Source organism: Prosopis cineraria, unplaced genomic scaffold (assembly GCF_029017545.1).
Source record: "Prosopis cineraria cultivar Desert tree isolate PC_DT_omini unplaced genomic scaffold, ASM2901754v1 PC5, whole genome shotgun sequence".
Lineage (NCBI taxonomy): Eukaryota > Viridiplantae > Streptophyta > Magnoliopsida > Fabales > Fabaceae > Prosopis > Prosopis cineraria.
In genome coordinates, this window is record NW_026555336.1 from 39,371,187 (window position 1) to 39,385,830 (window position 14,644).

Below are 14,644 nucleotides of genomic sequence, written 5' to 3' on the forward strand. Positions count from 1 at the left end.
TAAAGTTAGCAAGTAATTACTCATGCTTATTTTCCAATTTAGCTAATCATCAATTGCTACTTGTGGTTTAGAAGCTTCAAGAAAACCATAATTAGGTTACTACATAAGCAATTTATATTTTAAATACATACATATATACATGCAAACTTTCTCAACATTTGCAGATGCATCATGTGCAATGATTGTTATTCTCCGCCAACAACCCAATAAAAATTTCCTTCTATTACAATTTACAACTTCCATTTATTTATTTATTGATAGAAACTCTACCCCTTCTTAATATCCGCAATCACAATCAGCTGTTGGACTATTCAATAATTTTTAATTGCTTGGAGAAAAACTTAGTAAGTAACAAAGACTAGATCACAAATTTTTTGGACTGTACAAAAAGAAATTAACTTTATATATAATAGTTATTACTTTTTTATGATTCTTATAATTAGAGTTAAAAAGGGATAATAATTAGCAGGATCAAGACTTCCAAGGGCATGTGAGCCCAAGCGTGACTGTAGTAGTTGTTTAATTTCCTGCTCAACATTTACCAAAAAAGCATCTAGTGGCAGCTACAACTTCGTTTTCAAAACTTTTAATCACTCTCTCCCTTTTCTTCCTATGATTCATCACGACGCTGCACCAACCAACCCTCCATATCCTCGTCACTCTCGCCTTCTTTGTTCTAAATTCACTGTCCCAGCTTGAATTTTCTCTCCACCAACCTTTATAATTTTCCTTCACTTTCCCTTGATTTTCCTTCTTCCTCAACATGTCCCAATTCGCTTCCTTGGTTTTCTTCTCCGTAACAATCCTCCTCAGTTTTCCCAGCATCTCGATATCCGACGAGCCATGTCCATATCCATGTTACCCGCCCCCCATCCCCGGCGCCACTCCCGCAACTCCTTCCGTCACCCCAGCTCCGCCGGCACCGCCTCAGTCTGTCTCCTCATATTCACCCCCTTCTGGTTATTACCCTTACACCCCTCCACCTCCCTATGGCGGCGACTTTAACGGCGGTTCAGGTGTGACCCCACCACCTCCTGATCCGATTCTGCCTTACTTTCCGTTTTACTATAGGAAGCCTCCTCACAGGACAGATGACACGTCGGAAGCACCTGCTCTGCACAGATGGACGGGGATGATGATTGCCGCGACCTGCTTTTTGTCTCTGACTTCTCTCCTTGTGTAATAAAAATTTCAGCGAACAACTTGATGTATTTGTTAAGCTGTAGTCTTGAAATGAGGGTTTAGAGTATTTAATTTGCAGTAATTATTTGAATCTCTCTTTTCTGTACTTGGATGAGATTTCTGCTATGCGTGTGGTTATTGTATGCAGTGGAGGGAAAAACAGAGGAGATGAGGAGAGGGTGGATAATTTGGAAAGCTGCTGAGAAGAAAGAAAATGCAGAAAATAACCAGAGATGATGTATCTTCCTTTTGTCTTAAGAAATTCAAATTACTATATCAAGGTTTCATCAAAATATTCAACAGAACTTGAGTTAATTATATAAATATGCATAACTAAGGTTTGACATTATTAAGATTGTTGTTTTATTGATGTAACTCTTTATTTAATTGTTAGTGGAAGTACAAATTATGTGATAGATGCAACATTTTTACATAGTCGCGACTATTAATGGGTAAAGATGAGGGATTATTAACTGGGAAAAGAGAAGATTCTGGGTGCTCCTTTTCTTTTGCGGTCATGATGAAGTTGCAAGTGTTTTGGTTTACTCTAAGAGGCAGTTTGAAAACTTAGTATAGCGCGTAACATAAGTTTCACATTGGGCAGAAATAAAATTTCTAAAGGGTTTTAATTGACAAGAAGCATTTGTTAGCAATGAGGAGTAATCCCTTGAAAACAAGGGAAGAAAAGAGACAAGCAAGATTAATGGAAGAATGTAATATCTTAATTCAAAATCTTAAAACTCAAGTTTATGTATCATTTATCTTTATTTTGTATTAATTATTAATTTCAACTTTATTTTATATGAGATTTCTCATATTTGTTTAGGTTCAATTACACTTAGACAATCTAATGGTACATTGCACGTGGAGTATGTTTGACCGTTGGATGAGGACTCAGTACTGATCTGACTGCCCAGGAAAATTGGCACTAATGGGGGTACTGATGAGAAACAACAGGATCATGTTGATGCAAGCAGCGTAGATAAGATTGTTGCTTCTGCGGCCAATAAGCAGGCTCCAACTTCTCCACCAGCATCCACTCCATTTATAGATGATAGATCCTCCGGTTTGGATTATAACTAACGTTGATTCATCCAAATGCTTTCACCGGCAAACAATTTTTCAACGACCTTCGCTCCCCCTCCTTCGCCTGCTGACATCTCTAGATTTTTTTAAATCTCATCGTCCGTCACTTTCTTCTTTTATAAATAAGCCCGAGTCATCAAAAGGTAGCAGGAATAACGTTCATTGCTTTCCACCCAGGATAAAAAATAACGTTCCTCGTTTCATGACTTTGATAAATGCAATCTATTTTTTAAAAAACAGAGAAAAAAGAATTAACTACTAGGAATGCAGAAGTGACGACCGAAACAGGAGAGAATCCAATTAGTAAATGATCAGTGAATTGATGTAACTAAAAAAATCCAAGACTCAAGTTCATGAATCCTTCAGCATGAATGCTTGATATATAATAAGTCTAATTTGGTTATGATGAAGGAGTTGTACTCGGGCCCATAATTGACACCAGTAACGAATTTAAGCTTCCGGGGCACATTCTGTGCCTGACACTGCAGATTGAAGAGAAGGACGACAAATTTAGAGCGGCGGTTGCTAATATATGGGCAAGAGAGGTGGAGGCCCAATTGTTGTGAATGGATTCGTGTATGCTCTGGAACAGGCCTGACCCCTCAAGAATGGGTCAATGGGCTCTGGGGGTTTGGGGAGACATGTCAGCAAATATCGCGGCGCTCATTGAATTCCCCATCATCACTTTTGTCTCTGCGTGATCCTTCTCTGTCAACAACATGATCGAAGGTTTCAATCATGGACCACGCCCGCCTGGCTCATGTCCGTGGTTCCCCTACAAGGCTCCTTTATTATCTTTTCTTCCCACTCTCTCTTCTTCAGCATACTCTCTTACTTTGTTTCTCCTTCTTCTTCACCTGAATAAATTCTTTCCCACCCTTGCATTTTCTTGCTTCATCAGATTAAATGCTCCCAGGAGTTCTCCAATATTCTAATATGCATCGCTTTCTGTACTTCCACAATGGCCACTCAAATCCTCCCATGTGTTGTGTGTATGGGTCTACTATATATGTCTGCTGCAACATGAGGCCACGCACACGAGGGCTAAGCCATGTATCCACGGGACTACCCTTTCGTTTTCAGCCATCCCCACCTTATTAATTATTTAATAGTAGGTTGTCTCCCCCCTCTTACTACGTCTCTCCACTCTTCTGGCCCTTTTACTATTGGGTGATTGCAATCATCACTTTTTCAAACTTCAATTCCCATCTTCATTAGTATGGTTTAAAATTTAGTGAAGAAAAATAGTCGCTCAAACGACTATATCTCATTAATTATATACACCCAAGTAGCCTGTACTATGAGATAACAAGCTAGAACTCGATAATTTCACAGTTACGATGACTACAGACAAGACCTCGATGCAAAATTTTCAAGTAGTGTTAATGATATCAGGTTCCCTGAATTGTTTCCGGTGACAGGTATGTGTGGTTGATAAGCCATATCCTGACTGTCAGACGCAACAGGGAAAGTAGTTTATGACTTTCTGAAACTGTCAAATGTATAATACAAGCTAGCCTTGTTGTACTTTGTACATATCGATCTAAGGGGCATTCTCTTAATTATCCGTAGCATGCCATATATGTCTGGTGGGGACATTTATATAGCTCTCTCCTTTGCAGATTTCTGACAGTCATGATCCGTTCCTCTCTTTCTCACTTTCTTTATCACACCTTGCATCGCCAGGTAATGAAAAAGATCCAGAAAGTGGGACTAAAATGGTAGGACCTGGTGATGGTAGTTGATGTCAAAGTGAGGGGTCCATGTGAAATAAAGAGGCATTCAAAACCTAATCGATCAGATTCGTTCAAAGCCTACAACTACAGCCTGTGATCAGTTTTTGCTTTAACTTCATTCTCATCTCCGCCTCTTTGACCCTACCTTTAGTTGGAATTCAGTTCCTCCCTCTTTCCTCCCAAGTGTGCAATAATTAATGCAAGATATACACCACGCCATGTTTGGTTTCCGTCACATGAAGCCTGTATGGGCAACCACAGAAGCACGGGCCCCGTTTATCCTTCATGATATGGCTTTGAATTCCTTGTCTAAATAACACCTCTCAGGTCTTATTCTTAAATCATGGATAAGTTTTAAGTTTGCCACACAAGATTCATTTGACGAGTTCAAATTGCATGTATATATTTCACTGTTGACAGTCTCACCCATTTCTCAGAATAATTCATCTGTAAACTTGCTACGTTTGTGTTTATAACTTCCTTGGCCCATGCCTAGCTTTTCTGTGGGAGCACATAGATTTGCAGTTAATATATAGGACTGACAACGAGGCTCTGATCGAAAACTTGGACCTCTCTAGCCAGTTTGGACAAGAAACCTCATCTTATATATTAAAAGCAAATCTAAGACATCAATTTTTTCATGGATAAGAATATTTGGAGGAATAGATAAAAGATAAGGAGTATACATCAATAAGCTTAATTACATTAAAATGACTATCATTCTCTTCAATTCAATTCTTGTCCCCCCCCTCCCAACACACATTCATTGGCGAAACACGAAAGGAAGAAAGCCGTCACAAAAATTCACATTTAATATGACAACAGAATGGCTCTTCTCCACTCACATTTCAGCTCGATCGTGAAATTAATGAATTGAACTTGCAGATATATATTAAGAAAAAAAATTAGCACCACCATCAACCGGTAGTGGTCAATTTACCTAACTATATTTCAATTAACAGAATCTTATAATTAATCTGATTAAAAATAAATAAATCAGTTAATTAATTAGGGAATGGTATTAGAGATAGCAACGCGTGTCCAAAAGCCCGAGGATAAAGTGGGGAAAATAAACGAGGGACAATATGAGAGAGACGCGAGTGTCTTTTGCGAAGGTTGCTGGAGAAAACAACGTAGTGAGAATATGCATGTATACGGTAATGTTTAATATGCGAAGTTCGTGATGATTACAAGCAGACAAGGAGATGGGGACATAGGTACACACATATGGTTTGATAATTCTGCCGTGTTTTCCAGACCAGGAGGAACAAATAACGAAAAAATATATGATGAGTCACAAATAAAGGAGCAGTGTGTAGATATGGCTTTGGCATATAAATGCATGGAAATTAATTGTCGTTTGGGATGGAAGGCATAATGACTCGGTTCGTGTTGCCATTGATGATTGATTGAGCACGTTACTTGATTGAAGGATTATCACAACAGTACTGATAAATCACCATCCACACCTTCATTATTAGCCCCCCTCACCTTTCAATTAATACCCCTCTCCATATTCTCATTTTGCTTTAACTTTAATCATTTCTTTTAATTTCCTGCTTTTCCCACTTTAGTTTTCAATATGATTTTACTTTTGTTTATCATTTATTTAATAATTCCATTTCGAGATTTTTGCCCCGGTAAAACAGCATTGATTAGTTGATCGGTCATACCGTAAAATTTTCCAATACATTCAATGGAATTAAAAAAAAAATATTTTTCGAGAAATCTACCATTGCTAGTCTTGTTAAAGTTACTAAAAAAAATCAATTAGATATCGGTGGTGTATTTAATGTATATTTGGTTTTTTGTTGATAAAAAATTAATTTGTTAATAGTTTATTTGATAAAAATTAATTTAATAAAAATAAGTTGTTGTAATGAAATTTAAGTTTAGATATTTTTTTTAGAAGTCAGTTTGATAAATTAAAAATTGGTTATATTATATATAGCCAAATGTTCTTTTGAATATATAATTACTAAAAAGGATAATAATTTTTTATGATTAGTAATTTTTATTATACAAATATAATATATTAAAAATACTTAAAAAATGTGATAAACATTCCAAATAACATAAAATTTGAAATGTTAAATAATAAAAATAAAAATATAAGTTTGATATATTAGAAACAAATTATATAATAAATAGTTTAACATGCATTAATATTGAAATTAATATTATTAATTTTTAAATTTTTAATGTATAATTTGGTATCTAGTTGAATTGCAAACTCTAATAAAATATGATAAAATTATTAAATAAGGAAGCAAAAATCAATAAAATGTATGGAATATAAAGCACAGAGTAAGATATACCTAAATGGAAAATCTTTCGTATTCATTATTCAAATAAAACAAAGCATGTAATAAAATATTGTAAGAGGTTACTGACACACACACAAAAAGCCAAAAGTTGGAGCTCGAACTAACAAATGTAAGGGAATAAGGATAGTAATTATGGCAAATTCAAAAATCCAACACCAAGAAGTTAATTTAAAAAGCTCCAATATAATAATTAATGTGTGTTTCCAAATTCATTTCCAATGATTTTTTCAAGTGCATTCAAAAAGTTAATTTACCTGATCATAAAATTATCAAATAACATCCCACATCCCTATTTTTTTTAAAAAAAATACCACACCCCAAAAATGTAAAAATACATGCCAAAAACCAAAAGTCTACCCGAAGCCTGAATTGGGGTTATTGTGAAACACCAATTTTTGAATTAAATGGTGAGAAAATGAAGAAGATAAGCCCTTTAGAAAGCTAAAAATATAACAGACGATGTTATAAGGAGTAGGGGAGAGGGGAGCAGCAATTACTATTATATGTGAGCGTGCAATAGTGTGAGAAACCGAAATAGCAGTGTAAATGTCAACTTCAAATGCAGATAATGAGGATTCTAATGAATGAATTAAGAAGGCGATCAAACCCATGACTCAAGGATGACCAACCAAGTCTGTTAAGGGACAGAGTTAGGTGGATATCGTGTATGGGAATGGGAATAATCAAAGAAAATGTAAAATGAAGGAAAGGGAAAAGACACAGAAGAAATCGAAGAAGGTGAGTCACTTTCAGAGAGGGAAAGAAGAGATGGCAGAATTGGAGGCCAGACGGATAAGCGGCGGGGGGGGCCCAGTGAAGGCCAAGATTTAAGGGCAAAGCAATTACTAATCCTAATCAGAAGCAGAATCACACGTGAGCTTCTACCTACTCTGCCCCATTTGCCTGCCCAACTATACTCCCTCTCCTACTAGCCTGCCATATGTTACCTTATTTTTTTTTTTAATAACTTTGATTTAAAATATAAATTATTAGATGGACCCTTTATATAATATATAATTTTTTTGTTTAATAATGTAAGATGTTTTTAATTAAATTTTATTTTTTAATAAAATAATTACTTATTTTTAAATTAATTATATCTTTTTATATTTATTCTTATTAAACACCCTACAATAAATATAAAATCATTCATCAATAAGACACTTTTAAAAAAAGAAAATGATTATATCTCGAAAGACTAAAAATGCCTTATATTTTTTAATATCTAACTCTTCAAAAAATACCTTACATTTTTAAATAAAAGATGTATTAATTACTATATCCTTGTTTTATTATTATCCAATCCATCCAAGTATTTATTGATGATATTTTAAATAAGTCTAATGTTATATTTATTTAATTCAAAGATATGATTGAGAAGATGGGAAATTTTTTGAAAAAACATTAAAATTCTCATTAATTTTTTTAAATGTAAATTAATTAATAATAACTTATGTTGTGGTCATATGGATTATATTCATAACATTTAAGCATGAGACTAACACCCGCACAGTAACATTAGATTTAAATTCCAACTATCTTGCTTGTGTTTTCACTAAAATAAAACAAAGCTTTTATGAGTTTAATAAACTAAGAATATATTTCGATTAAAGTATTCAGAATATTGAAAAAAAATATTATGAATAAATTATATGAATACTTATTGTGTTTTAAATTAAAAATAATAAATGTATTATCTGATGGTCCTATATATCAATTACTTTACATAAAAATGAAGGGTATTAGTTATTATTTTTTAAATCATCATCCCTATTTAAAACTTCCTATGATTTTTTTAATTCATGTTTTTGTGTAGGAGTGAATTTTGAAAGTTAATTCATTATTATTATAATGATTTAATTATATCTTCTTAATTATAATAAAATAAATAAAATATATTACTCTTTTTTCAAAAATATAAAGCATTTTTGAAGGATTAGATGTTAAAGAATAAGAGGCATTTTTAATATTTTAAAGTATAATTAATATTTTTTTAAAAGTAATCATAATAAATAAATTATTTTATATTTATATAAAAGTAAAGATAATTAATTATTTTATTAATACTAAAATTTAATTAAAAATATTTTACATTTTTTAATAAAAAGAAAACAATGAAAAAAATTGCATGGGGCGAGGCTGAGAAGAGAATCAATCAGGGAAATGGCCGCGAGGGCGGGCTGTGTTGTGACACCAAGTTACCAACGTCGCTTTCGGTGCCAATGATGCGTGCATGTTGGTCGTTGCGTGATTTAGCGGCCTCTGTCTGTTTTCTTTTCTTTTCTATTATTTTAAATATGACACCTCCTTTGTCTTCATTTGCCTTGTAACCCCGTTTTGACTCTCCACAGACTCCCAATGCAAATGCAATCGCCCTCCAACCCTCTCTTACCTCACACTTGCTCCCCTTCTGTCTGCTTCCAGCCCTCCCACAATAAACTCACAAATTTCATTAAGCCATCCTATTACTTTCCTGAATAATTTTTTTTTTTTTATGTACCATCTTTAATGAGATTTTCCTGATGCAGGAGCGGCTCATGGCATGGCATTACAAAGAACTGAATCTTGTTGGGAAGGGGAAGGGAGAAAGTGGAAAGGGGGTATCAATTTAATTATAGGGGAATCGTGTAATATAATCACAATGCAACAAGTTGCCGTGCCTGTGTTCCCTGTCAATGCTACAATGTTGCTCTTCTCAAGTCTTAGGATTCGTCAAATTACGAATTTACGTAACCCAGTGTGCCCTTTTCTCATTCATCAAATCCTCCCCTGTCATGTCATCTTTCTCCAACAATCAAGTTTATTCACTATTGTATGTCTTCCCTTCTTCAAGCTACTGCACTTTGGTATTAATTAGTTACCCGGTATTAATTCAACTAAATAAAACAGTAAGATAGGAGAAAGGAAGACTGAGAAAACTGGAATATAGCGACTTCGAACAGGAAGTCCCTGTTGGGTTGTTGAAAGATTTGCAAGACATGTAGTTACTTAAGAAAAGCAAATGAAAAGGCACAAATTTCTTGTTCTTTAATTCCATAATTATTCTTTTGTTTAAAAAAAAATTCCATAATTATTGTTGGTTCCCCTCTGTTGTAATTATTCCTTGGTCAACAACACCCTATTAATGTTGGTTCTTTTACCGGCGGTTTCTTATCTGATCGTCCTAATCGCCAGCAACATCACAATCTCCTTTAAGGCAGGCTCTGTTTTCGGATGACACCAAATAGATTCCTATACCTCTTCTTGTTTGGGTTGGAATGCCCTTGTTATTGTGACCGGATGAGCCTAACCGAGGAGCTGAACCACACCTTGTTTTAGAAGACCAAGGTTAATTGAATGGAACATGGAGGAGCCATCATTTTCTTGGTTAAGAGAAGGGGCTCATGAACTTGACGGTTCTTTGACAAAGGGGATGGCCTGGTTAGGGTTGTGGGCGCATCAACTGTGGCCTAAAAAAGCACATGAGAGGGGGGTTTATGCCCTTTTTTGACTCCCTCGTGCCTATCTTATCTTTCTCTCAACTTCACATCAAAAGGTGGCCTCAAAAGGAAAAGTACAATACCCCCCACTCACTTGAAGGAACCGTGTGTGCCTTAAAACACCATCTCTCCCTTTCTTTCCTTCTCTCACTCTTCGCTTCTCCTTTGATCAGAAAATTTTAGAGAAGGACAATCATGTGACAGGTCTTTGTCCCAATGAAAAAAATCCTTCCCCAACTTTTCTGTAAAACAAAGTTGAATGCATAATTGATCTGGCAACCTCTTCTTTCTCTCTCCTTTGATTATTTTTCAATCAGATTAGAGTTTGATAGTTTTATTGTTCAAATATTTTTGTACAATAATTGAATATAAGGTGACGCATGAAAGACATTATCTTCCTTTTATTAGCTGAAATGAATCCCTTTGAATAAATCTCGAGTGGCTTTGATGGGAAGGGGAAGACGACAAAAGCAAATAATTGGACGAACAGTGAACAATCAAAGGCAAACGCATTCCATTTTTAAAGAAAACATGGAAGATAAACCAAACAAAAGGTGAAATAAAGAAAAGCAACTCTTCTCCTTCTATTCTAATGTTCATTTCTTCCACCTAATTATTAAAATCACCTTTGTCACTTGAAGACCCAAACCAAACTCTCCTTGTAACATTTTTTTTAAATATAAAATTTACAATGCAAATAGAGATGGAACTGCTTATAGAAATCTTTGACTCTGCTAATAATAGCTTTCCCCTGTTTTCCTCTCTTGTTGTCTCCCATATTGTGAGCTAGTTCCTCCAGTTCCTTCCCCTGAGGTCTCTGAAAAATCACATCACTTTGGAAGGGCACACAAATCATGAGGATTTGGACCAACCAGTCAAACTTTTCCTTAAATCCCCCAAAAATTGTTGAGAATTGAAATCATCTCCCCTGTTTTAAGAATATGGCCACTTTTTTAATAGCAATTTCCTCTCCTCTCCACCCGGAAAATCCTCCTCCCTGTTAGTAATAGAATATTTTGCACTAGCTAGTGGCATCAATGATGCAAGCATCCGTTCTAACTCCAAAATTTAACAAATATTTTAAATTGCCATTCACTTTGTCCTTGTTTTGTCGGCTCACAGACCAAGGAGTATGTAGTAGACTAGAGTTATTGGCAGTGCTATCAACATCCCAAATATAACCCTGCAAGTAAAAGCCAGATATATAAGAAAGAGGGAATGTGTATGTATATATATAGCACTCTCCCAGATGAAAATTGGGCGATGTGCTAATAAACTGTACAAAAATATTTATTTGATATTTTCATATATTGATGTTATAATTACTATTAGTTTCGTAATATGTCTAACAAAGTTTCATTCACCCGTATCTTGAATTTTTCGCAGCAAGAGAAAAATAAGGAGATCGAGTAGCTTACGCTGTGCTAAGAATGGCGGGGTGAACATTGTACTCCTTGGCAAATACAAACGGGACAATTCCTTGTGGAAGTGCAGCCTGGTTTCCAACGATTACATTTCCACAAGTTAACTATATCCCTTGAGTTCTGATACGATTTTGATTTGATGCATCACGAAGTAAACAAGACAAAGAATTAGTTACCTGAACAATAGCTATGTGTAAGAGGGTGCCACGGAGGCCGACCGCGATGGAAGCCGCGGCCATGACGGCGGGGCCAGTGAGGAACCGAACGGCCATGGCAAATGTCGCAGCCGAGTTCCCACATGCGATGATCTTAGGTTGAAGTGCCATAAACAGACCTACCAATCATTTTTAATTAGCAATCATAAATTCATATTCAAACTGAATTTTTTAATGTGATTTTTCTTTTGTTGAAAAATAAAATAAATTAACCATCACCCTCAAAAGCCCGCTGTTTTTGGACCACAAAGCGACGAAGTTTAAGATCAGACCCCACGTGTCGGTAACGTCTTGAGGCGGTTATCCAATCCCCATTGTGGTCAGGTAAAACCAGATCAACATTCAAATCTTCTGGTTCATGTTATTCACGGATTTTTCTCAAAAGAGAACATATAGTAAAATTATGGCACGGTAATTTTTTTCAAAATCATTGAAGATTGAAATTGCTTGCTACAACGTTGTGCTTTCTTGATTTATAATAAAAACAGAGATGGGCATGAGGGCTGGAAGGCACCGAAAAAATGTGGCTAGTACATGGAAGAGGAAGTTAATGAATCGATTCATGAATATATAAGAGAACAAAATAGTTGAGCAGGGTAGTAATTTGGAAATGTAGTGGCGACCACTCACCTAAGCTGAACATGGCCATTCCGAGCCCGGCATCTGATAAGATGGAGATTGATTTCTCTATTATTTTCGGCATATGCACATTCCACCTACATTTTCATCAAATCATCATTCGTAACCATCTTCATAATTAGTGTTACTCTATTTATCTATTTCACTTTTAGGTTGTTGAATTTTTGCGTTACGCTTTTCAAGGAACATTTGATGGACTATGATTACATCATTTGAGAGATTATTATTAATTCAGTTTTCAAAAATTAATTTACCTGAAGGCAATGAGGGACCAAACTAATCCAATGAGGCTTGAGTATGTGTTGGGATTACGGATGAGCTTCCTCCACACCATTATCAGTATCAGACGGGTCATCACACTCGCCGGAGGCATTTGTTTCCCGACACCGGAGTCCGCATTTCCAGCAGCTTTCGGGTGGAGCTCTGCCGTAGAACTCGAGCCCAGCTTGTTCAGCCCAGCGAGTCCCTCTTTTTGGTCTCTCTCTTCCTGATCTGTCGGTACTTCTTTCGCCGGAAACCTGAACTCATCGCCGCCAAGCTCCGGCTCCGGCATAGCTTCATTTTTTGCCAGTAAATACAGAATTAGTGAATCTCATCATTCTAACTTTAACTGAATCTTTCTTTCTTTTTTACCAAGATTACATGTGTGAAATACCTTTACTGGTTTCCCCATTTGGGGGGTGGTCATCAGCTACAATCATCCGGATCTCTTTCGCACCCTGATCGGACCGTCCAGATTGCTCTGACCCAGCGAAGTCGGTACTGCCAAACACGTGGAGGCCGCCGCCTTCTGAAACCGGCGATGCGCTTGAGCTCCACACGAACATGTGGAGTTCCTTAGCATCATGGCTAGCTTTCCCTTGAGTCTGAGTTTGCACTTGAGACTGCTGGGAATGCTGCTGAGGATGTGGTTGCTGGTTTTGGTTCTTCACACTCTTTCCCAAGGTTGATGAGAATTGTGGATTCGGAGCTGGATACGGCGCCGGCGCCGTCTGTGCAGGGTAGAATCCGAATCTCGGAGAACTCATGGCCTGAGCCATTGGAGGAGGAGCACAGTTCTCTTCGAAATTGGATGGTCTAGGCGTCGGGCCCCGCGATGACTGAACAGAGTACAAGTCCGCAGGGCCGAAGTTCGAATGCCTCGGGAACCCCATCATGGAGTAGAAATCTGCGTGGTTGAAATTCGAACCCCGAGGTGTTGGATTCCGCGAAGAGCTCAGGCTGTAAATCTCGGCACCGGTGAGGTTTGACGGTCGGGGAGTCATCGCAAACGATCGCCTCGAGGCGTTGGACTTCCTCACCGTCACGTGGAGCTTCCCATCGTCCCCAACCTCCGCGTCCGTCTCCAGAAAGTCCCGGCCGTCGAGTGAGACGACGTCGGAGTCAACCTTAAACGACACAATTGACGCTGCCGTCTCCGGGAACTGCTCCATGATCAGCAACTTGGCTCCACGGTACTCGAAGAGAAACAGTAACAGTGTGTACCAAATAATGCACTGCAACACTACTATCTGAACCATGAGACTACCTGAGTCATATTGACTACCGCCGTACATCGCTATCAGCAGAGGAATTCCCATGACAAGAGTGTTGGGCAATGTCGAGAGAGAGAAAATGGTGATCATCCATTCGAGGCTTCCGTTCCTGGTGAAGTTGGTCCATATTCCAAGGGCAAAGAGCATGATGATCTTCTGGAGGGTGTCGGCGGCGATGAAGCGTAAGTTCATGGCGTAAGGATTGTTGGTGGATATAAAGTGGAAGGAAAGGAGAGGAACGGCGAAGATGGCGACGAAGCGGTTTATGCCGGAGCACTGGTCCGGTGAGAATATCTTCCACCACCGAACGGAGCCATACGCTAAGATCATCGCCACGTACAGAGGAACCACCGCCGACATAACGGTGTAGAAATCCTTCCATGTAATCATTTTTCCTAGCAACTATAAAGAGAATAAGATCTGAGTGTGAGTCGGTGAGCAATTAAGGCTTTGCCTGGCTTCGAAACTGAGGACGAAGGTGAAATGTCATGTGAGAAGAGAAGAAAGGGTAAAATGGGGAACGAAGAAATAAAACCGTTAGATAACTAACTAGAGGAAGGGATTTATGTCTCTGCAAAATTTTGGCTAGTCCACTGCTAAGTGTGCAGCTGATTCTGCTGCTGGCGAAGCTTTTGAGAAAGAAGTGTCAGAAACAGAGAGTGCTTGTTGTCTGGGGGAGAGGGGGAGAGGGGGAGAATTTACAATGGTTTAACTTGCATCGAGTGTGATCAGTATATATACAGGTAGGCCCCGAGAAACAGGCTGAGGGATTATTTTAATTTATTAATTTATTGTGGACCTATGAAATGTTATTTCAATTATCCTTGAAAATAAAATGCAAGTGTGAGCATTAGTTTCAATATTTTGAGCTGAGTTTAGGGGATTGAATCCGCGGGGACCCGCGGGAAAGTTGGGTTAGGCAATGACCGCCTGATGTGGTTAAGTTAACCCAACACGGGTTAAGGAGGAATGGGCTTTCCGTTTTCCATCAGTGAAGTGACGTGGACAGCTTCGTCGCTTT

The 14,644-nt window shown here is 37.4% G+C and overlaps 3 protein-coding genes across 3 annotated transcripts in view; 2 read left to right on the plus strand and 1 right to left on the minus strand.

Moving 5' to 3' along the window:
• LOC129312155 (NEP1-interacting protein 1-like) overlaps positions 1-11,612 on the plus strand; it is a 70,340-nt gene extending 58,728 nt beyond the window's left edge. The window contains exon 6 of the transcript XR_008593457.1: positions 11,603-11,612. The gene's annotated coding sequence lies outside the window, so the exon portion shown is untranslated. The remainder of the gene's footprint in view (positions 1-11,602) is intronic.
• Positions 506-1,487, plus strand: LOC129312162 (leucine-rich repeat extensin-like protein 3). Its single transcript, XM_054954775.1, has one exon. It carries the CDS (start codon positions 764-766, stop codon positions 1,181-1,183), a length of 420 nt encoding a protein of 139 aa, XP_054810750.1. The 5' UTR covers positions 506-763; the 3' UTR covers positions 1,184-1,487.
• LOC129312153 (auxin efflux carrier component 3-like) lies at positions 10,301-14,316 on the minus strand. Its single transcript, XM_054954767.1, has 6 exons — positions 12,744-14,316; positions 12,343-12,643; positions 12,080-12,165; positions 11,411-11,568; positions 11,229-11,305; positions 10,301-10,993 (listed from the first exon to the last, which is right to left on the minus strand). The coding sequence occupies exons 1-6, from the start codon at positions 14,011-14,013 to the stop codon at positions 10,927-10,929; spliced, it is 1,959 nt and encodes a 652-aa protein (XP_054810742.1). The 5' UTR covers positions 14,014-14,316; the 3' UTR covers positions 10,301-10,926.
• Between the last annotated feature and the right edge of the window lie 328 nt (positions 14,317-14,644).

Bases quoted from the DNA above. Each gene is read 5' to 3' on its own strand.
- LOC129312162 (XM_054954775.1), top strand. From the start codon at position 764: ATGTCCCAATTCGCTTCCTTGGTTTTCTTCTCCGTAACAATCCTCCTC.
- LOC129312153 (XM_054954767.1), bottom strand. From the start codon at position 14,013: ATGATTACATGGAAGGATTTCTACACCGTTATGTCGGCGGTGGTTCCT. The intron at 11,569-12,079 runs GTGAGTGGTCGC...AATGATTGGTAG, and splicing joins AATGGCCATGTTCAGCTTAG to GTCTGTTTATGGCACTTCAA. The intron at 10,994-11,228 runs GTAAGCTACTCG...TTTTACTTGCAG, and splicing joins CCCGCCATTCTTAGCACAGC to GGTTATATTTGGGATGTTGA.